The sequence below is a fragment of the Amphiura filiformis genome, chromosome 2 (assembly GCF_039555335.1).
Source record: "Amphiura filiformis chromosome 2, Afil_fr2py, whole genome shotgun sequence".
NCBI classification, from domain to species: domain Eukaryota; kingdom Metazoa; phylum Echinodermata; class Ophiuroidea; order Amphilepidida; family Amphiuridae; genus Amphiura; species Amphiura filiformis.
Genome location: NC_092629.1, coordinates 94,444,571 through 94,469,561, shown reverse-complemented (window position 1 = coordinate 94,469,561; position 24,991 = coordinate 94,444,571). Strand labels below are relative to the sequence as shown.

General features: G+C 37.8%; 1 protein-coding gene across 1 annotated transcript in view; it reads left to right on the top strand.

Annotated features, from left to right (window-relative positions):
- LOC140172127 (sodium- and chloride-dependent taurine transporter-like) overlaps positions 1-13,678 on the top strand; it is a 29,430-nt gene extending 15,752 nt beyond the window's left edge. The window contains exons 7-10 of the mRNA XM_072195471.1: positions 8,225-8,349; positions 10,496-10,608; positions 11,865-12,002; positions 13,562-13,678. Of these exons, the coding sequence (XP_072051572.1) occupies positions 8,225-8,349; positions 10,496-10,608; positions 11,865-12,002; positions 13,562-13,678 (493 nt within the window). The remainder of the gene's footprint in view (positions 1-8,224; positions 8,350-10,495; positions 10,609-11,864; positions 12,003-13,561) is intronic.
- The last annotated feature ends 11,313 nt before the right edge of the window (positions 13,679-24,991 follow it).

The window sequence follows — 24,991 nt, the reverse complement described above, 5'->3', positions numbered from 1 at the left end:
CCTTGCTGGATGAAGGTCAATATTGATCTATTATGTGAGTGAAATCAAACACCGTGTCCTCGTTGCTACTCCCATGTAATCGAAGGTCGTAAAAATTAATCCGATAACAATAGATTACAATACATCATTGATGTGGTTGCTCAATGCTCATGCATAAAATTCTTCCACATAGGCTGTTTAGCTTAATCATGTTAATCGGGAAGTGACCTCTTGATATGATATCATCACACTGATCAGAATGATCTTTATGTTATTACAGTGCGGCCCACATAAAATGTTCAACACAAAGTGAACGATGTTATAACTTGGAGGGCTAACAAACCAACACCGCCAAATTCGACTGACGTGTGTACAACGTGAGAAGCTATGAGGAAATGGAACACTCGTTGTCTGATAATGCATGTGTTTATGGTTCGGATAGCGGTTACTTAGCAGCTCTCTTTCCGCTTGGGTTTATTGAATACACTCTATATATAGTCATCAATATGTCGTTTCCAGTCCCTGGCTGAACTATAGGGTTCAGCTATTATTTTTTAAATAATTCTTTTACCCCATGCAGCTGATTGGGGTGGTTACGGGTCGTTTAAAAACCACTATCCGTGAAATGAGGATATCGAACATAGGCCACCGCAGGGCTACAAAAAACTGCTAACCGCGAAATATGGATATCCAACTAGTTTGCCCCTCGAAGCTGTAAAAAATCACTCATCGCGAAATATAGATATCCAACTAGTTTGCCCCGCAGGGCTACAAAGAACCACAAACCGCGAAATATGGATATCAACAAGTTTGCCCCGCAGGGCTACAAAGAACTGCTAACCGCGAAATATGGATATCCAACTAGTTTGCCCTCGAAGCTTCAAAAACCACTCATCGCGAAATATGGATATCCAACTAGTTTGCCCCGCAGGGCTACAAAGAACCATTAACCGCGAAATATGGATATCCAACTACTTCGCCTCGCATGGCTACAAATACATCAATATGTCGTTTCCAGTCCCTGGCTGAACTATAGGGTTCAGCTATTATTTTGTTTAATAATTCTTTTACCCCATGCAGCTGATTGGGGTGGTTACGGGTCGTTTAAAAACCACTATCCGCGAAATGAGGATATCGAACATAGGCCCCGCAGGGCTACAAAAACTGCTAACCGCGAAATATGGATATCCAACTAGTTTGCCCTCGAAGCTGTAAAAAATCACTCATCGCGAAATATAGATATCCAACTAGTTTGCCCCGCAGGGCTACAAAGAACCACAAACCGCGAAATATGGATATCCAACAAGTTTGCCCCGCAGGGCTACAAAGAACTGCTAACCGCGAAATATGGATATCCAACTAGTTTGCCCCTCAAAGCTGTAAAAAATCACTCATCGCGAAATATAGATATCCAACTAGTTTGCCCGCACTACAAAGAACCACAAACCGCGAAATATGGATATCCAACAAGTTTGCCCCGCAAATGCTACAAAGAACTGCTAACCGCGAAATATGGATATCCAACTAGTTTGCCCTCGAAGCTTCAAAAACCACTCATCGCGAAATATGGATATCCAACTAGTTTGCCCGCAGGGCTACAAAGAACCATTAACCGCGAAATATGGATATCCAACTACTTCGCCTCGCATGGCTACAAAGAACCACTTACCGCGCAATATCTTTTTACCTCAAAAAAAGAATTAATATCTACCAAAACACGTTTCAAAACGTAAAAAGGGGCCAAGTTTAAAAAATCTTTCCTGTGTGGCTTTTCACCCTTTTTTAAACTTTTCACCCTTTTTTAAAGTTTTCACCCTTTTTTAAAGTTTTTCCGTAAAGACGTTATAATGTATTTTGATTTAAGCAAAAGTAGCAAATACTCACTTTGTTAAATTCTTCATCGTCTTGTGCGATCCTGCGCCTTATGTACAGATGTAGGGCCTATAATATGTAACAGGTTGACAGACAGTCAATTTGCTAAGTATATATAATACTCTACTACTCTTTATGAACACGCAATATAATGAAACATAAACCTTCAAATGTTTTTGATAATACATAGCCTACGTCATATTGCAGCGCTTTCGAACAGTCTTAAACCTAATTGTTGCATGTAGAAATTAGGACTCATTCTTCATGTTATTACGGTACCACTTTACTGAATGGGACCAAGTTTAAAAAAGGGTGAAAAGCCACACAGGAAAGATTTTTTTAAACTTGGCCCCTTTTTACGTTTTGAAACGTGTTTTGGTAGATCTTCTTTTCTTATAGGAGTAGGGAAAATGACATGCCTCAGTAGCTACAACAAGCAACATCAGATTCTACTCAGATCTTATTTTCTTACTCTATAGGAGTAGGGACAATGACAGTCCTCAGTCATGTCAGTAGCTACAACAAGCAACATCACAATGTTCTCAGGTAAATACTATGCGTGCAAGCCATAGGATTCTACACAGATCTTATTTTCTTACTCTATATGAGTTACAGTAGGGACAATGACAGGCCTCAGTCGCTACAACAAGCAATGATATAATAATAAAATGGTAATAATATTTATAATCGTTAATTTTGAAGTTCTATCTTCATACATATAAAATAATATTTTATGATGTGATAACGAAACGTTACAATTTCCTTATGTTCAACCAATCCTTTAACGTTTATGATAAAAAAAATCAATGAAGTAATTAAAAGTTTAATATCAAAAATATAACCATAAAAAAGTAAAAGCTTAAGAACTTGCTTGCACGTGCAATCGAAAATTATCATAATGATATTTATTTATTTATCATATTGATAACTACAACAAGCAACATCACAATGTTCTCAGGTGTGTTCACAGTAACTGCAACAGGATGTTTTCATGAAGAAAATGAGGGCGCATCCTGAAATTGGGGAATATGAAAAGTTGATAAAAATTTGTCAATTTTGCCAAAAAAAGTGCGATTATCAGTGATTTTTTGTTCAGTCATTCAGACTGACAGGGCACAACCTATGTGGCTAATTCCAAAGTAGTGGGGACAAAGCAACAAGCACAATCTGGTCTATTTATATATATTGTGTACGGTATATATGAACCCGGGATATGAACCTTTTGTTTGTTTTTTATACAGGCTGTATCAAAATATTTGATAACATGCCTAGAATTTATATATAGTTTTATGACCATATTACTAGTGCAACATTCTTCTATAAATAAAGTAGCTTCTCTATTGTATTTTGATGTGGTAGTCTTGTCCTGGAATCTGATGTAATAATGCTAAGGCGGCATCAGGGTTGTAACGGTATACCAAAAAAAAATGCAGGTCGGTGCCAACGAAAGTCGTATCTGCACATTTGAACCCATACGACCCGGGCATACGACGTCGTACAAAAGATCATCAGGGGTTTCAGCTGAAGTTTGTAGATACAACACAAACATGCATGTATTAAAATACGCATCTCTGGGCCACTTTAATATGCTTTATGTACTTATTTATGCCTGGTATTCTATCAGGAAAACAGTGTTGAGAAGTCCGCGCATCAATCAGCTCTTTGTGCAACATGGAAATGGAAGTATTATATCTGTTCAAGCCATATTATAACATTTGCAGAGGAGAACGCCCTCACAAAAATTGTAATCCTGTTTTTTACACGATTGTAATGTACTTTAGTCAATAAAGATACTCTGCAAAAAACAAGACTTTAGTTGTTGTAGTTTTGTCAAAATCCGAGATTTTGAATAAAACGATGGAACCGGCGTTTTATTATTACGATGGAAATATTTGTCGAACACGTATGCACAGTACGTACACGGCGTGCGGGATACACATACACACACACATGCACCCCGAGGATCCATATCTGCCGAGGATCGTACCGTATTACAACCGCGGGAGTAACATGCATTGGCGCCATAGTAAATTCCAATTTTCTATGATTTACCTCACTTGTTCGGCTCAAAATTAAAAGGGGACATATCTGACAGTAAAAGCTAATATTTTATGGAAACTAAATACTAATCTATTTTTACAGAAATGTCATCAAATTATGAATCTTCACCCACCACCGCAACAGAATCCATTTCATGTGCGTCCAACTCCCAACTTTCTCATCGCGCGGTGGAAATTTCGTCGGCGATAAGAGCTGAACTTTGTTCAACTGTCGGCAGAATGGCCATAAAAGAAGATGCAGATCCCACATGATTTTACAAACTCGCAGCATAGCGCAATGAAATTAAAATGTAAAAGCGAGTTAAGCCCAATCCTGACTCCACATCGCAGCGCGATTCGATGCTGTAAAATCTGAGCCAGGTTTTTACGAGCTCAGCGGTGAAACTTCTCATCGCGCGGTGGAAATTTCGGTCCGCGATGGAGTTGGAAAATATTCTTTTTCTCATCTCGCTGCGATATCGCAGCTGTGCACGCTTCTGATTGGCTGCTGGAAAATCAAGGTCGACAGGATGCCCATAAAAGGAGATGCAGACCCCACATGATTTTAAAGCATCGCGTGATGAAATTGAAATGTACATTTTAATTTCATCGCGCGATGCTGGGATTTTTTCAAGGTCCGTTCATACTACCACCGCATTTGCGATGCATTGCTTTACGATGCCGATATATCGATTATTTTTGCTGCAACTCAACGCAACTCGTTGCATTTCCAAGTTGAAATGTATTTAACTTAATTGCGATATCGCAATGCAGTAGTTTGCAGTACTATGCAGTGCGACAACGCACCGCATCACAAAGCAACGCATCGCAAATGCGGTGGTAGTATAAACGGACCTTAAAAGCATCGCATCAAGTCCGATGTATACTCCACTTCGCGACCGCGATTTCGCAGGCCGCGAAGTAATTTGAGCTGAAATTTTACGACTTCCGCGAAGGAATTTCCTTCGCGGAGCAGGTTTCTTCAAAGATCTTTTAGTAAAGCTAAATGAGAATAAGTATATGGTCGAATCCAATGAAAAGTGTACACGGCATGTTCAGGGCCATAACTTAAAAGTATTAATCAATTGACATTCGTGTTTATATTGTGTTTATTCGCCTTGATCATACGCTTCGCGCCATATATAATAAGACCCCCTTCTGTGAAAAATTTAGACACAGAGACCCCAAAAACATGCTATTTTTACCCATTTTTTCAAACTATTTCTTAAGGTATTTTTAAAAACATCTAAATCAGTTATGAAAAGAAGTCATTGGATTGAATCTAAATTGATTTCCTGAAAGGTGTGTATTCAAAGATTGCCTGTTCAATTTTTCACATATTTGTACATAATTATGAATTTTTTGTGATCATTTTTTGAGTGGTATTTTTTTACATTACCTACGAATACAATTTTTCATAGCACTAGATATATCTTTAAAAAATGGAAATCACTAATAAATGCGCAATTGATACAAGCTTTGATATGTCCAATACTGAAATGCATTGTATTCGGACATCTTTATTATTGTGTTTAGCTGCCAGAAATTCTAAATGGCACAAAGGTAGGTTTGGTAAAAATATGCATTACCTCCGAATACATGTTAAAAGCTGTGTCATTTCCACAAAGTGAGAGAATAGTAAACAATAGTTAAGCAATAGGTGCAGGGTAATACACTCTTTAGTTCTACCAAGTTTCAATAGCCTGCGTTTAAGTATTTCTGAGATGTCAAAATAAAAGCAAGTATTCGTAGGTAAATTTCGGTAACCGAATATTACCTACGAATACAATTTGACATCATGACAGTATTGTGAAACACCGCCATTCATGCCAATGCCCATATTGGTACATAACGAAGGCCTGTATGTTTGCTATCAAATCATATGTCAATGAAAGTTGCGAATTCACATACATGCCCACCATGCAAAACCGAATACGGCTTAATTGTTGAAAAATATGTACTGAAATAGACGACGGTCTGCTCATTTGAAAGAAAAATCAGATTCGAAGAAGATTAGAAGGGGATAAATACTTGGATTTGTCAGCTGTCATGTGTGTTTCATTTTAAACGTTTACCGACCTTCTGGTTTCTGAGTAATTTGTGTCCAAATTGGTTTATTCGAAGGTAACATTTGACGTTTTCGCTAAGTTTACCTACGAATACCATGTGCAAAAACGACTTTTCTCATTGTCTCATGATCTAGACAACGCAGTGGTGGACCCAAGTATAAAGCTAATTATTGTTGCCCTCAAACGAAAGGCCACAAGACGTAACGAACTCCAAGATGGACTTCACAAGTCTGCAATAACGGTTTTAAGCGATTTGTGTGCAATTAAGCAAATTAAAGTCACTTTAGTGCCTTTGTTTCTTACTTCAATCCTCTTTCAACCGCTGTGAACCGACATTATTAATACATGATAGGGTCTTAAGTATCAATTAACGCACATAAAGAAAATATTACATTCAAAGAGCTTTATAAAATGAGGTTTTGATTGCGATATCCACCAAAAGTCTAATTCTTACCTACAAATACTGAAATGTTACTTACGAATACAGCATAATACATGACATGTGTAATGAAGTGTCCCTACCAATGGAAATTAATTGTCAAAAACTTTAAGCGGTACTCCAGGACACTATTATTACCCATATACGGATTCATTCAACAATTATTTATTATGTAAAATTGCTGATTAACTACTCGTATATCAAAATGAAGTGGTCAAAATCTTGCTAAAAGCATCAAAAATGTTTGATCTAAGGTAATAGCATTTATTCATTTGGACGTACCATCTGAAAGAGATCTAAAACTACCATTTTATTAATTCATTACCATAATAGGCAAATTTAAACCTCTAAACTCAATATAGATATTGTTAAATCGCTCATGTTACCTACGAATACCCGGGTTTCTTCACCTTTTCATTGTATAAAGCGTTAGGTGTATGCGTATAATTCCTAATATTCTTGAAAACATATATCCTACTCGTTCTTATACAATGTGTAAATTGATTCATACTCATTTGATAAATAAAATACAGAAACTGACCTAAACTTCATTTTCAAAAATAAACTAGCATAAATTGACAAAGATCATATTGATCGCGTTATAAAAATAAAAACAAATATTTTCTGGTTGAGCTAGCATTTTCCTGACACCCTGTGGTCTACATTACACGAAAAAAAGCGTTAATGGGAATATTCCATTTGTTTTAGGTTGATTAGTATTGCGATATTGAAAGCATCCTAGTGGTATTCGTAGGTAACATTGGGTTTTGATATCACATTTACTATCACACGTCCTGGATTTATTTTTCAAGATTAGTAATGGCACTTTTGGTTCCTATAAGGCCAATATGTCATCAATCAATGGGCAAAAGGAAAAAATTGTGGAGACATTTTTATTTCGGACTTTTATTTTTGGCCCGTGGACACTTTTGGTTGGATTCGACCATATGTGTTCACGTAACCGCCTCAACTCATTTGCATAAGTTTGGAGGTGGGCTGATCGTATTCTGATTCGTCGAACACCTAATTTGCATAGGTTTGGAGGTTTCCATATTTGGGTTTACCTAATTAATTATTAATGACCCGGACGTTGTTTACATCATGACGTCATAGAGCTTGTTACTCGTCCGATTCGAAACACGAAAAGCATTTGCACTTTTCTTCCCATTAATGTTATATCATGAAATACCATATAGCGGAGGTGTTAGTTTTTTATATAAGGAAAATATTCAAACCGATAACCCCATGTTGACAATGGCTAAATATGATGTATTAGTTCTGGAAAGGGTCCGGCGACGGTCCGCCATTTTTTTTCTTCAGATTTTGATGTCATTTAGTAGACTTGCTTACCATTCGTTTTCATTATCCTAACTACAGTTTGCACATTGAAAAGTGAACTTCGACGTACGTGATGCGAAAAATTCTTGCCGTACCTTTTTTGATTCATTTTTCAGCCGGGACGGTTACGTTTGCGGCCACGCATCGGAATAGGGATGACCAGATCTTGTGTATATAGATTTCTGTGGTTTCTTCGCTTCGCGGAGAGTTGGATTTGGTTCAACCTTTGGGGGGGGGTAGGCCAGTGAAGTTTCTATATGAAAGCACAGAGCGGGCAACAATTCTTCGCGATACTCGGCGATATTTTGATGAAGTATACATGAATGCCTTCGCGCGAAGCTGCGAATTAATTTTTTCATCACAGCTTATCACGAAGTGGCGAAGTGGAGTATACATCGGACTTCCCGCTGCGATGTGGAGTCAGGACGCACGTACTGCATGCGTTGTTTTTTTCACTCACTATTATAGGTCCTACTTCTTTGAAACAGGGACGGGTTGCTCTTCGCCTGTGTGAACAGTGGTACAAGTTTTTACTCTGGTTTTGTAATCTTCGCTGTGCTTGGATTTATGGCGGGAAAACAAGATGTAGGCGTAGGAGAAGTGGCTAAAGGAGGTGAGTCTATAGGTCCGTTCATACTGCCACCGCATTTGCGATGCGTTGTTTTGCGATGCGGTGAGTTGCCTACAAACTACTGCATTGCGTTTTCGTTTGGAAATGCGGAAATGCGACGAGTTGCATTGAGTTGCGGCAAAAAGTAATCGATATATCGGCATCGCAACGCATCGCAAATGCGGTGGTAGTATGAACGGACCTTATGTATGCTAGCCATAAGGTGCGTTCATACTACGCCGCAATTGATTTTCGATGGGGTGTGCATCGTACTGCAAAATACTGCATTGCAATATCGCAATAAAGTATTTTAACTTCAAAATGCGACGAGTTGCGTTGAGTTGCGGCAAAAAGTAATCGATATCGGCAACGCACCGCACCTTAAGCTTCAACATAACATAAAAAGTCCAATTTTTGAGATATTTTCCAAAATATTAAGAGCTATCTCGAGTACCACTGAACCAATACTGGGCTTGTTTCTACTCATTTAATTGCATCTTTCATACTGATTCCAAATATGGTGATAAAAATTTCCAATTCTAAAATTTGTGCATTTTAAAAACAAAATTGAAACTGGTCTGTAGTCGACACCCACGAGGAGAGTTAAAAGAATTCAACAGCCTTTATTTTCTATATTCCTATATTGATAAAGATATGTTTACTTCGTTGAACATTTACTTGTTACAAATCTTACAAGTCGCCATCTCGTAGAAGCTCGTTGAAATTCCCCAAATATAAAATAAATAGCGCCATCTGTTGATGGTATTGTGCCTCTTTTGATTGGACGAGAACTGACACATGCGACAGTCCCTCATTTCAAATATATAGTTTTGGTTTCTCTTTTGTTCAGAAACCAAAAATCAAGGGATTAAAAAGTAGAGCTGATCTGATCTGCAATCATAACACTATTATGCTGGGAGGACACAGTATAGGGTATATAACCAGAAGTATACAATAGCCTATTGTGCTAACATAATTATTATCATGATTGATATCGGAAATCTATCCCGCGGACGACAGTTGATGCTCTCTGTCGAAGATAGGTGGCATATTACACTCACGAGTTCTAGGCCTAGAAATCATATACATGCGCGTATACTGAAGGATGGGGTGGGGTGGGGGAATTTGTTTGTTTGTATGAAACATAAACGATGCATGGAGATGATTTGATTATGAATTAGTTTATTATCCCCGGGAAGCACAACCCATACCTCTTTAAGAGGGGGCTCCCCTCCCTATATAACCACCTCTTTCCTAAATTACCCCTTTCCCCTCCTCCTCCCCTACATTCGATATCTTCATCTCGAGCTCTCCTCCCCTTCTCTTTCACTTCCAATGCTCTCTCTCATATGTTTTCTCTCTCCCGGCCCATATCCCCTTGCCCTTCAACCCCCCCCCCCCCCACACACACACACCCCAATCTTCTCCCCTCTATCTTCTACTTTTTGCAGTAAAAATTGCTTCAGTAAAAGTCATTAGGTTATTAGAGGTCATATAATGGCCTTCCATCGATTCTGGTACATGGGATTAAGGACATGAATCGATTTTGTTTATAGCACCTATACAATTACAGTAGTGGCCCTTTTGTAATGTCGAATGCAAATATTTCGATGGTCTATATATTTTCACAGTGAAATCAGCTTAGGCTATTTCGTAGTCTCAAGCCAATGCTTTCAAACTAAATCAATGCTTTCAAATGTAGACTGTTTTGTTCGACTTCTCTGCTCGTGAATATTGCACTGCGAAATTTAAACATTTCTTTTGTATACTTAGATCAGGTAACTCGAAAATCCTGTAATTTTATTCGTCACACCACTTATAAGAAACTGAAACCAAAACCGAAACTACCTGTCACAAATGTTTAGTTTTAAACAAAAGGTAGAAACAAAGAGATCGATATCTTGTGATTCAAGTGGTTAGGCAGGACAATAGGAAACCACGTGACCAAAACCAAAACCAAAACTAAAACTATATATTTGAAATGAGGCAGTGTATAATTAAGCAACCGCAGTAGTTATCAATGTGCAATAGTCAAGATATCTGGATATGGATCATTAACGCCAATTAAGCAGTATAAAAGTATATTGAATGTACTTTAAAGTTTTTCTTAAATTCTATAAAGATCAATAATATCTACTGGCACTTTCAGGACCTGGTTTGGCTTTCATCGCCTATCCAGAAGCCGTAGCACAGATGCCCTTACCTCAACTCTGGGCTGTTTTATTCTTCATCATGGTTCTTCTCTTAGGAATAGATTCACAGGTAATCGCCGTGGTTATTTCATACTTTATTACGTCGCTAACATATAACCCGTCCTATATCATACACTTACGTCGCTATCATAACTATAAACCGTTCTGTCACAGTCTCGCTTTCACTTTTATGATGAAATTTGATCAGTTTCGCCCTCGAGCAATTATATATTAAAGGAAGAAATAGCAAAAGTGATCCTGCCTGAATTGAACCCAACACCTCTGGTGTACGAGACCAGTGCCTTAACAACGGGACCTTAAGATTAGAGTACGAGACCAGTGCCTTAACCACGGGACCTTAAGATTACGCAGATTGGGAATTCAACAATATTTCTTCATTTCTTTATTTGGATCCGAAGTTTTAAACTTTTATCCTCATCGTAGTAGGTTACTAACCCAGCAAACACAAAACGTTTTCGACATCATTCGCAAAATGTTATAAAAGGTTGTCAGAAAACGTTTAAATGTCGGGTTATATAAAGGGTACATTAATGGTATAAAACGTTTTCATAACATTAAATAACATTTGTTGGTAATTTACTGCACAGCAAACACAAATGTTTTACAGAAAACATTTAAATGTCGGGTTATATAAACGGTATAAAAACGTTTTAATAACATTCCAAAAACATTTTTGAAAACTTGGTACAAATCATTCTAAAGAGAATGTTATTTGGGGGTTGAAAAAATATTTTGCAAAAAATGTTTGCCCAAAATATTTACAATAACGTTTTTAAAATGTTTTCACGACCTTTATATAACCCGACATTTAAATGTTATTAAAACGTTTTGTAAAAAACATTTTAAGAACATTTCTGTGTTTGCTGGGTGCAAATATTCTAACATAATGTTATTTAAGTGTTGACACAATATTTGGCCAAAATGTTTGCAAAAATAGTTTACAATGACATTTCGAAAACATTTTAAAAATATTGTTGTAGTGTGTTTTCATACAAAACGTTTTAAAACGATTTCATGACCTTTATATAACCCGACATTTTAATGTTATTAAAACGTTTTTACCTAAACCAAAACCCAAAATATAACTTATTTAAAACGTTTTAAAAACGTTTTTGTGTTTGCTAGGAAGTTATCGTTTTGTAGACATGTCCTTAATTTCCACCCAAAAAAGCCAGTATCGGGGTAATACCACTGTATTAACGATGAAAAAGAGAATATCTTCATTTTGGGCCCCCCAAAATTTGGGGACCGTGACCCGGGCCCTCCCTTAGCTCTGCTTTTGGACATTTATCATCTGTTTTTTAGTTTTGTCAATGCGAAGGTTTCATCACAGCGATCACTGACACTTGGCCGAATGTTTTTCGGAAAGGACACCGACGTGAAATGTTCGTTGCTGCATATTGTTCCATATCGTGCCTTGTCGGTATCTCCATGACGACCTACGTAAGTACAAGAACCCCTGAAACGATGACCAGTGTTATTAAAAACCCGTCCTTCTCACACTGGATGGCTTATGTTGCGTGTTGAGAAAGTATAGCCAATTAGAAGTCCAACGTTTGTCCGGGTATTTTTCCGTTGCAACATCGTCAAATGGGGTAAAAATTATCAAATTGGGTTGATAATTTAAAAAAAAATGCGTACATATGAGTAACAAAACGGCTGAAAATGTAAGGTCTGAAATTGAAATTGAAGGCTAATTGACCTTTTCGGTAAATCCCATAACCCTTTGCGAGTACACCTGAGAACTCAAGTCGTCATTTTACGTCACGCCGACTTGCAATGTGTAGTAGTAACGATGTTCGATAAACGATGTGCGCATCGGCGCAGAGCGGCGTGACGCAAAATGACGAGTTCTTAGGTGTACTCGCAAAGGGTTATGGGATTTACCGAAAAGGTCAATTGACGTTACATGCGTCACGTCTTAGCATCGCGTAATACGCGGACAAAAATTTAATCATATCGAATACCCTACCGTAGAGGCCAGTCCGGTATTCATAATTTTACCTTCTGATTCTATTACAAGATGAGTCAATAACGTTTTCATCAACGTTATTCAGTATATTTATATAAATTGCTTTTGTAGTGTAACACATATTAAACGCCTAGTACCAAAAAGTAATCACCCCTTTATTACGATATAAAACTCAAAATGTATGCATCAAATTTAAAAACTGAAATAACAAAAACAAACCCAGGTTAATGCTGTAAATTTTGATACCTCATTAACTGGATAGCTGAAAGTTTTAGCCATTGCGACTCCTTGATGAAAAAGATGAATTTGCACTAAAAAGCTACTCAAGTCAGTGTACTATACGCCGTAGAAGTGACGTCATAATCGGATTAACTACCATAGCAATAGATGAATACAATTTTGAATAGACCGCCCTGCACTACAAGCAGATTGCACTAATCACCTGTGTATGTCAGCAAACATAGATTGAATACAATACCGCTCTTTTCAAAGATACTTATCTTACAGGTGCAAGTGATCAGCCTTTCTTTGACATATATGGTTCAATGCATCGGTACCGCGTGAACGTTGTAGTGCAGGGCGGTATAGTCAAAATTGTATTCATCTATTGCCATGGTAGTTAATCCGATTAACTACGTCACTTCTACGGCGTATTACATTCTCTACATGACTGGTCAAGGACGCCCCGCGGTGACCAGGCATTCTAGCAAAAAAGGCAACATTTTCAATGGGTTTAGGTGCAACTTTTGAATGAGAGTCTTTTTCATTCAAAGGGTCACCAAGACAACAAAAAAGACAAGCATCAAAATTTGCAAAACAAAACTGGATTTCGTTTTGCTATTTCAATTTTAGATTTAGATTAATTGTAAACATTTGTATTTCTAACTTTAATATTAATTATACCAGTTTGTTTGGTGAATGTTAATAAAATATTGATTATTGAAAAATATTGATTCATATTATCTCATAATAAGGGGGAGGGGTAATTACATTTTGGTAGATGTTTATTTTGATGGTCTCTTTGTCTCAGGGAGGTATCTATCTGGTGCAGCTATTCGACTACTATTCAGCAAGTGGATCTGCATTACTGTGGATTGCATTCTTTGAGACTATTGCCATATCTTACTTCTATGGTAAAGCAGAATAACCCTGCGACAAAAAGTATCCGAACACTTGGAAATAATCCTAATTTTAAACCTAAATATAAACTAATTTTTTAATAGATACACTAAGGCACCAGAAACAAATTTGTTCGATCTTTGGATCGACCGTCGATGCTGCATCGATGCTGGTTACTAATGAAATAACAACTAATTAATCAGAATTAATGCTAAATTTATACTTTTCAATATCAATACAGGCAATTATTTGTATGTTATCATAATTAATAATGGCCAATTAATTGACTTCGTAAATAATAAGGATCGACCAAGCATCGATGGTCGATCGAAAGGTCGAACTAATTTGTTTCTCTTGCCTAATCCTGCTCATTAGGACACCCCTTTGAAGTTTTCGGATACGTCTTGGCGCAGTATACTAATATTTATCATGTTTGTCAAGCCTATATGTGTTACCTTGTTACTTATAGGCATCATATCCCCTTTGCTCGATCTTAGGATCTTTGACGGCCAATGTTTGATTGATCCCTAGTATTAACAGTTAATTTGTGCAAACATTTTAACATCTTTTTGCCAAACTAATGTATTAAGGAATCGGATATAAACGTTTGCACAGTATTTTTGTGGAAGCTTTGAGTACACCAGACATATCGAATTGCATTCTGAATGCTAGGAATGTCCTTCTGATATTAAATTTTTTTTGAGTTTGTGATATTCGTGATATAGGCCTAATACAAATTTTATGACAAATTATAAAAAGTTGATATTTTTAATTTTTTTTTATATTTAACAGTCCTCAAAGTAAACTTTACAAATCTAATGATATGTACTTAAAGTGTATGTACCTGGGATGAAAAACTAACAATCAATTGAAAAATTTGACCTTTTTTGAGGGAGGGGGAATGTATATCTTCAATAATTAGATTGAATACTTCTAATAAATTGGAATTCAATCTATTTCAATTCAAATGTTTTAATCCAATTTTGGATTTGTCCATGCAATCGATTAGATTGAATTTTGAATCTAAGGGATCTATAGACTTATAGATGAGTTGACCTCATTGTTTATCAACAAAGGCAAGGGACCGGTATATCGATATGCTTGAGTGAACCCCATGCAACCACTGCACTGTTCAATAGCCTCATTGTGATGTGGCGGGAGTTTTAAAAACACGAGCCCTAAACAAAAATATGATGCGCGTGCATACTGCCAGGCAAAAAACAAAGGAAATTGTGATGATGCGTGCGCATACTGCCAGGCATTGACGTCAGAAATCAACTCATCTATAGATCATTCCTATAATTGGCACCTTCCTGCCGTTGATGTGGTGAACATTGATATCACGTATTATAGGGTAGCGAAAGCGGGATCAAGAAGGGTATCACGTAATTAGTCCGTTATTTTATAATCATTTAATACCCTTCTCGATCTCGCAGGTGGTATAATAGAACACACGACACGTGAGTGATTTACGAGGCTGCCGAAACTGCAAAGCTGACAGCCCGTTCAAGACGGTTAGCAGTAACAAATTAAACTAGACTTAGCTGTGGTCTAAGACCACAAACACAGCCGTGTTGTGACCCCTTAATCACATTCGACCCCAAAATATATGAAAACCCCATAGACATTGGCTAATGTCAATGCACGTGTCCACGTGGCATCACTTTGCTATGCTTTTGTGGCAGAAGGGGCATTTTGAAGGTATATCGTTTTATACCGGAAGTGACCACTTAATGACCTTTGACCCCAAATCTGTGTACACCCCATAGACACTGGGTAATAACAATGCATGTATGCAAGTGGCGTCACTGTCCTCCAGAATCTGTGGAAGAAGGTGCATTTTAAAGGTATTTACACAGCCGTGACGTTAGTCACGGCTGTGTCTTTTTTCTTACAGGTTCTTACACAGCCGTGACGTTAGTCACGGCTGTGTCTTTTTTCTTACAGGATCTTCTTCTTCTTTCTTCTTTCTTTCTGTCAACCATTACATTTGCTCTAGCACTCACATGCTTACATCGATTTTGACTTAACTTGGTCACAATGATCATTGACCGTGCCCCTACATGTCACATGAAACTTGTGGGGTCAAAGGTCACGCAGGGGTCATAGGGGTCAAAACGTGATTTCAACTAAAATGCATCTTCTCCTACAGATTACGTACGACAGTGACGCCACTTGCACACATGCGTTGTTATTAACCAGTGTCTATATGGTGTACACAGATTTGGGGTCAAAAAGGTCATTAAGGGGTCACTTCCGGTATAAAACGAAATACTTTCAAATTTTTTTATTAGCTAAGGAAAACATAGGACAGTAACGGTATATTCACATATGAGTTGCAGTTACCCAATGTATATGTGGTATTTTTTTATTTGGGGTCAAAGGTCATTAAGGGGGCACTTCCGGAATAAAACGAAATACCTTTAAAAATGCATCTTCTCCCACAAATTACGTAGGACTGTGACACCACTTGCACACATGCATTGCTATTACCCAGTGTCAATGTGGTGTACACAGATTTGGGGCCAAAGGTCATTAAGGGGCCACTTCCGGTATAAATTGAAATATCTTCAAAAAATGTATTAGCTAAGAAGAACATAGGAGAGTAATGGTATGTTCACACATGAATTGTGTTTAACCAATGTATATATGATATTTTTTTTATTTGGGGTCAAAGGTCATTAAGTGGTCATTTCCGGTATAAAACGAAATACCTTTAAAATGCATCTTCTCCCACAAATTACTCAGGACAGTGATGCCACTTACACACATGCATTGTTATTACCCAGTGTTTATGGGGTGTACACAGATTTGGGGTCAAAGGTCATTAAGGGGCCACTTCCGGTCTGAGACGAAAAACGTTCAAAATGCCCTTCTGCCACAAATAACATGGCAAAATAATGCCACGTGCACGCATACATTGACATTAGCCAATGCCTATGGGGTTTTCATACATTTTGGGGTCAAAGGTCATTAAGAGGTCACAACACGGCTGTGTTCGTGGTCTTAGACCACAGCTAAGTCTAGTTCTTCTTTCTTCTTTCTTTCTTCTTTCTGTCAACCATTACATTTGCTCTAGCACTCACATGCTTATATCGATTTTGACTTAACTTGGTCACAATGATCATTGACCGTGCCCCTACATGTCACATGAAACTTGTGGGGTCAAAGGTCACGCAGGGGTCATAGGGGTCAAAACGTGATTTCAACTAAAATGCATCTTCTCCTACAGATTACGTACGACAGTAACGCCACTTGCACACATGCATTGTTATTAACCAGTGTCTATATGGTGTACACAGATTTGGGGTCAAAAGGTCATTAAGGGGTCACTTCCGGTATAAAACGAAATACTTTCAATTTTTTTTATTAGCTAAGGAAAACATAGGACAGTAACGGTATATTCACATATGAGTTGCAGTTACCCAATGTATATGTGGTATTTTTTTATTTGGGGTCAAAGGTCATTAAGGGGTCACTTCCGGAATAAAACGAAATACCTTTAAAATGCATCTTCTCCCACAAATTACGTAGGACAGTGACCCTACTCGCCGCTCTTGCGCTCTTGCTATTACCCAGTGTCAATGTGGTGTACACAGATTTGGGGTCAAAGGTCATTAAGGGGCCACTTCCGGTATAAATTGAAATATCTTCAAAAAAATGTATTAGCTAAGAAGAACATAGGAGAGTAATGGTATGTTCACACATGAATTGTGTTTAACCAATGTATATATGATATTTTTTATTTTGTGTCAAAGGTCATTAAGGGGTCATTTCCGGTATAAAACGAAATACCTTTAAAATGCATCTTCTCCCACAAATTACTCAGTACAGTGATGCCACTTACACACATGCATTGTTATTACCCAGTGTTTATGGGGTGTACACAGATTTGGGGTCAAAAGGTCATTAAGGGCCACTTCCGGTCTGAGACGAAAAACGTTCAAAATGCCCTTCTGCCACAAATAACATGGCAAAATAATGCCACGTGCACGCATACATTGACATTAGCCAATGCCTATGGGGTTTTCATACATTTTGGGGTCAAAGGTCATTAAGAGGTCACAACACGGCTGTGTTCGTGGTCTTAGACCACAGCTAAGTCTAGTTCGTTTTATACCGGAAGTGACCCCTTAATGAGATTTGACCCCAAATAAAAAAATACCACATATACATTGGATGACTGCAGATCATGTGTGAACATACCGTTACTGTCCCATGTTTTACTTAGCTAATACACATTTTGAAGGTTTTTCGTTTTATACCGGAAGTGACCCCTTAATGACCTTTGACCCCAAATCTGTGTACACCCATAGACACTGGGTAATAACAATGCATGTGTGCAAGTGGCGTCTCTGTCCCACATAATTTGTGGAAGAAGATGCATTTTAAAGGTATTTCTTTTTATACCGGAAGTGACCCCTTAATAAGCTTTGACCCCAAATAAAAAAAATACCACATATACATTGGATGACTGCAGATCATATGTGAACATACCGTTACTGTGCTTTGTTTTACTTAGCTAATAAAATTTTTGAAGGTTTTTCGTTTTATACCGGAAGTGACCCCTTAATGACCTTTGACCCCAAATCTGTGTACACCACATAGATACTGGGTAATAACCAATGAGGTAGAAAGGATAGAGTGCCCTGCTCGCCGAATCTGTGAAGCAGGTTTGGGTCCCGGTTTGGGTGCTGTATAAATACACAAAGTTGAACAAATCATGTATTAAAACGCATTAAATTTCCCAGTATACCATTGTTTTTTATCAAAAAATTGCTGAATTATAAAGGCAAGCACGCCTGAATCTGGTATATCACCAGTGTTGCCACGCTAAACAACTCTACTACTTTACGAAATTTCGCCTTCAGTGGTCATGGTAGTAGAGTTGTTTAGGGTCCGCATGGCAACGGGCGAATGAACTAGATTTAGGAGCGTGCCTGCCTTTATTATTCAGCAATTTTTGGTTTATTACATGGTACACATGTCAAGTTGAATATGCTAAAACAAGTAATTTATTTAAGTTTATTAATCCATACATGCTAGAGTAAATTTAGTTCCCATTTTAGTTGCATTTGATGCTGATTTTGTTAGGTCCCTTCATTTCATAATGCCGTATTCAGTGTGTGATTGTCAATGAAACGGCAACGTACCAGTTCGAGCTCAGCGATCTATGTTTTTCTACGTCATTGGTAATAACAATGCATGTGTGCAAGTGGGGTCGCTGTCCTACGTAAGTTGTGGGAGAAGATGCATTTTAACCCCTTTTTTGACCTCTGTGACCCCTGCGTGATCTTTGACCCCACGAGTTTCATGTGACATGTAGGGGCACGGTCAATAATCATTGTGACCAAGTTAGGTCAAAATCGATGTAAGCATGTGAGTGCTAGAGCAAATGTAATGGTTGACAGAAGAAGAAGAAGAAGAAGAAGAAAGAACTAGACTTAGCTGTGGTCTAAGACCACGAACACAGCCGTGTTATGACTCTTTAATCACCTTTGACCCCAAAATATATGAAAAACCCCATAGACATTTGCTAATGTCAATGCACGTATCCATGTGGCATCACTTTGCTATGCTTTTTGTGGCAGAAGGGGCATTTTGAAGGTATATCGTTTTATACCGGAAGTGAACCCTTACTGACCTTTGACCCCAAATGTGTGTACACCATATAGACACTGTGTTATAACAATGCATGTGTGCAATTGGCGTCACTGTCCTACGTAATTTGTGGAAGAAGAAGCATTTTAAAGGTATTTCGTTTTATACCGGAAGTTACCTCTTAATGATCTTTGACCCCAAATAAAATAATACCACATATAAACTGGGTAACCATAATGCATGTGTGAACATACCGTTACTGTGCTACGTTTTTCTTAGCTAATAGAAAATGTTGAAGGTATTTCGTTTTATACCGGAAGTGACCCCTTAATGACCTTTGATCCCGAACCTGTGTACACCCCATAGACACTGGGTAATAACAATGCATGTGTGCAAGTGGCGTCACTGTCCTACATAATCTGTGGAAGAAGATGCATTTTAAAGGTATTTCATTTTATACCGGAAGTGACCCCTTAATGAGATTTGACCCCAAATAAAAAAATACCACATATACATTGAGTGACTGCAGATCATGTGTGAACATACCGTTACTGTCCCATGTTTAACTTAGCTAATAGAAATTTTTGAAGGTATTTTGATTTATACCGGAAGTGACCCCTTAATGACCTTTGACCTCAAATCTGTGTACACCCCATAGACACTGGGTAATAACAATGTATGTGTGCAAGTGGCGTCTCTGTCCTACATTATTTGTGGAAGAAGATGCATTTTAAAGGTATTTCTTTTTATACCGGAAGTGACCCCTTAATGAGCTTTGACCCAAATAAAAAATACCACATATACATTGGGTGACTGCAGATCATATGTAAACATACCGTTACTGTCCCATGTTTTACTGAGCTAATAAAATTTTTTGAAGGTTTTTCATTTTATACCGGAAGTGACCCTTAATGACCTTTGACCCCAAATCTGTGTACACCCCATAGACACCGGGTAATGACAATGCACGTGTGCAAGTGGCATCACTGTCCTACGTTATATGTGGGAGAAGATGCATTTTAGTTGAAATCACGTTTTTGACCCCTATGACCCCTGCGTGACCTTTGACCCCACAAGTTTCATGTGACATGTAGGGGCACGGTCAGTGCTCATTGTGACCAAGTTAGGTCAAAATCGATGTAAGTGCTAGAGCAAATGTAATGGTTGACAGAAAGAAGAAGAAGAAGAAACTAGATTTAGCTGTGGTCTAAGACCACGAACACAGCCGTGTTGTTACCCCTTAATGACCTTTGACCACAAAATATATGAAAACCCCATAGACATTGGCTAATGTCAATGTATGTGTGTACGTGGCATCACTTTGCCATGTTATTTGTGGCAGAAGGGGCATTTTGAAATTTTTTTGTCTCAAACCGGAAATGACCCTTAATGACCTATGACCCCAAATAAAAAAATACCATATATACATTGGGAAAACACAATTCATGTGTGAACATACCATCATTCTCCTATGTTTTTCTTAGCTAATAAAATTTTTTGAAAGTATTTCGATTTATACCGGAAGTGACCCCTTAATGACCTTTGACCCCAACTCTGTGTACACCACATTGACACTGGGTAATAACAATGCATGTGTGCAAGTGTTGTCACTGTCCTACGTAATTTGTGGGAGAAGATGCATTTTAAAGGTATTTCGTTTTATACCGGAAGTGACCCCTTAATGACCTTTGACCCCAAATAAAAATACCACATATACATTGGATAACTGCAACTCATATGTGAACATACCGTTATTGTCCTATGTTTTCCTTAGATAATAAAAATTTTTGAAGGTATTCCGTTTTATACCGGAAGTTACCCCTTAATGACCTTTGACCCCAAATCTGTGTACACCTTATAGACACTGGGTAATTACAATGCATGTGTGCAAGTGGCGTCACTGTTCTACATAATTTGTAGGAGAAGATGCATTTTGAGTCGAAATCACGTTTTTGACCCCTATGACCCCTGCGTGACCTTTGGCCCCACAAGTTTCATGTGACATGTAGGGGCACGGTCAATGATCATTGTGACCAAGTTAGGTCAAAATCGATGTAAGCATGTGAGTGCTAGAGCAAATGTAATGGTTGACAGAAAGAAAGAAGAAAGAAGAAACTAGATCTGGTTACAGATCTGGACCTAGCCGGGGCCGGAAATGCCAGTCTTAACTTAAAGTTTGACCTTTGACCGGCTATTATGGACATCTCACACCATTAATGGTGCATCACTGTAGCATATAGGGGCTTTATCCGTTTTCCATATGCTGAGATACAGCTACTTTTCCGTAATTTTAAACATTTTTTGCAAATTTGACGTTTTGACCTCCTTAATGACCTTTGACCCCAATATAAAAAAAAACCTCATTTACACCGAGAAAATGCATTGTTACAGTTTAAATTAAAAAAATCTACTATGTTTAGTTATGGAGATAAAAATTCTTGAAGTTATTTAGCTTAAAACCGGAAATGACGTCTAAATGACCTTTGACCAAAAAAATAAAAATACTGTGCATACATCGGGTAACACTAATGCATATCTGAAGTTTATGTCACTCTGGTCTGGTTACGTTTTGAGATAAAAAAAAAATGAACATATTTGATGATTTTTGGGTTTTGACCGGAAGCGACCCTTAATGACCTTTGACCCCAAAACTGTAGACACCCCAAAGACCCTGGTTAGTAGCAATGCATGTGTGCTAATGACAGCACTCTGCTATGTAATTTGTAAAAACAGTGATTTTTGGAATATTTTTAGCTCTCAGACCGGAAATGACCCCCTTAATGACCTTTGACCCAAAATCTGTGAATAAATTATAGACACCGACCAAAGTCAAGTCACATGACCTAAGCATGTCACCATCACATGTTATTTGTGGAAGAAGAAGCATTTTAGAGTAAAAATCACATTTTTGCCATTGTCAGCAGGTCAAAGGTCAAATGGAGTTCAATGTCATGTCACATATGGGGACATGGTCAGTGGTGTTTGTGACCAAGTATGGTCAAAAACTGTCAAAGCATAACAGAGCTAGGGCGAAACGTGGCAAGTCACGCACGTGTTGCCAGAAAGAAGAAAGATCCGATAGCATCACAAGACCTAGCCGGTGTCCCGGCTAGGTAAGAACTAGATCTGGCTACAGATCTGGACCTAGCCGGGGCCGGAAATGCCAGTCTTAAAGTTTGACCTTTGACCGCTTAACTTTGACCTTTGGGGTCATAAATATTTTCAACATGTTACCCTTAATGACCTTTGATCCCGAATCTAAAAATCTACTGCAGGCACTGGATAGTAGCAATGCATATGTGAAAGCAAAGTCAATTTCCTGTTTACTTTTCGAAATAAACAAAATTCATTTTTGGTTTTTGACCGGAAGTCACCCTCACATGACATGATCTATCATGGTAAATAATGAGTTCTGTTTTGGTAAAATACATTGTATACCAGATATTGCGATAGGCCTACATAAAACTACAACAAACAGAATACAAAGAATACATGAGTATGATTTTCTGTGATAAATGTCTTTGGTACATTTAATCAGTCATTTGTACGGAATTGAAATGTAACAACAACAGTAATAATAATATTTGATAATAATAAAATGATAATAATAATAATAACAATAATAATAATAACACTAATAATAATAATAATAATAATATACATTTCTCAGTAACCATGTAGGCCTACATCACAGTTGAAAATGGGAATTTGCTTTAAATTTTGCCAAAATCCGATGAAAATTTTGGTGAGTGTTGACAAGTTGTTGATTTAATTGTAAAATTAAAAGTAAAACTAGATCTGGTTACAGATCTGGACCTAGCCGGGGCCGGAAATGCCGGTCTTAACTTAAAGTTTGACCTTTGACCGGCTATTATGGACATCTCACACCATTAATGGTGCATCACTGTAGCATGTAGGGGCTTTATCCGTCTTCCATAGGCCGAGATACAGCTACTTTTCCGTAATTTTAAACATTTTTGTGCAAATTTGACGTTTTGCCCTCCTAATGACCTTTGACCCCAATATAAAAAAACCCTCATATACATCGAGAAAATGCATTGTTACAGTTTAAATTAAAAAAATCCACTATGCTTAGTTATGGAGATAAAAATTCTTAAAGTTATTTAGCTTCAAACCGGAAATGACGTCTAAATGACCTTTGAACAAAAAAATAAAAATACTGTGCATACATCGGGTAACACTAATGCATATATGAAGTTTATGTCACTCTGGTTTGGTTACGTTTTGAGTTTTAAAAAAATGAACATATTTGATGATTTTTGGTTTTTGACCGGAAGCGACCCCTTAATGACCTTTGACCCCAAAACTGTAGACACCCCAAAGACCCTGGTTGGTAGCAATGCATGTGTGCTAATGACAACACTTTGCTATGTAATTTGTAAAAACAGTGATTTTTTGAATATTTTTAGCTTTCAGACCGGAAATGACCCCCTTAATGACCTTTGACCCAAATTCTGTGAATAATTTATAGGCACTGGATATAGGTGATGCATATGTGCAAGTGACGTCATTGTAGGATGTAACATGTAGGAGAAGAAGCATTTTGAAGATATTTGGTTTTATACCGGAAATGACCCCTTAATGACCTTTGACCCCAAATTTGTGAATATCCTATAGACACTGGATATAGCCGATGCATATGTGCAAGTGACGTCATTGTAGGATGTAACATGTAGGAGAAGAAGCATTTTGAAATTTGTTGCCAGAAGAAGAAAGAAGAAGAAAGATCCGATAGCATCACAAGACCTAGCCGGTGTCCCGGCTAGGTAATCACACTTATTTCCCAACATTTTGAAAATCAAAATCCGCATTGGGACCGATTTACAACTCCTACACATGGTACACGCTACAGGAACCCGTCGGCTGTTTGTTTGTTGTTATTGCAGCGGCAATGTTTTAGCCCCGCCCATAACTTTAAGTTTCGCTGATGACTGTAAACAAGTTCAGTATACACGGTCCCCGAGTAATGCGGCGCATACATCGGTACGTATCGCGGCAAAGATCAGAGCAAAATGGTGAATACGATCCAGGACTACGCATGACAGTCGGAAGCGAAAAGATGAAAGGAGGGTACCGGGTATCAGGCGGGGTAGCAGGCTATTTCTGGATGGGGAGACCCCGTCTGGACATGCATGCCGTGCGCGTAGAAAACTGAGTGAAATGCAACGTTCTACATGTGAATTTAATAATAATGCATAACATTTTCAAAACAAACAGAAAATTACATATTTAAAACTAAAATTTTCTGGTGCAAGCAATTTAGCACACGTTTTCTTAATCTTTTTATCACAGTTACATAATTATAGTTATCAACACTTTATAGAATTGTTTTGGATTATAAAGGTTTTAGTTTTATATTTGTTGGGAATCTGTAATTTGTCAAGAGTAATGTAATTATGTATTATACAAAGTTTGTCATCGTTGCCTGTGAAGGATTATGTTCAAGCACTAATTGTTTACAATCAGGAGCAAAAGAACAAAGAGAATAAGAAGACCGATTGATACCAATTTGTACATAATATACACATACACCAAACCCATTTCTGAGAAGTGCACCTTATAATTTCAAAAACACCCTTGTTTGTGACATAAATAGGAGCGCAGCATTTGATACACAGCTAAATAGAATTTTATATTTCATTCACTCACTAGTGGGGAGGTTTTTTTGTTAAAAACTTCCACGTCCCCTCCTGAGTATCAAATGGTGCGCCCATAACTA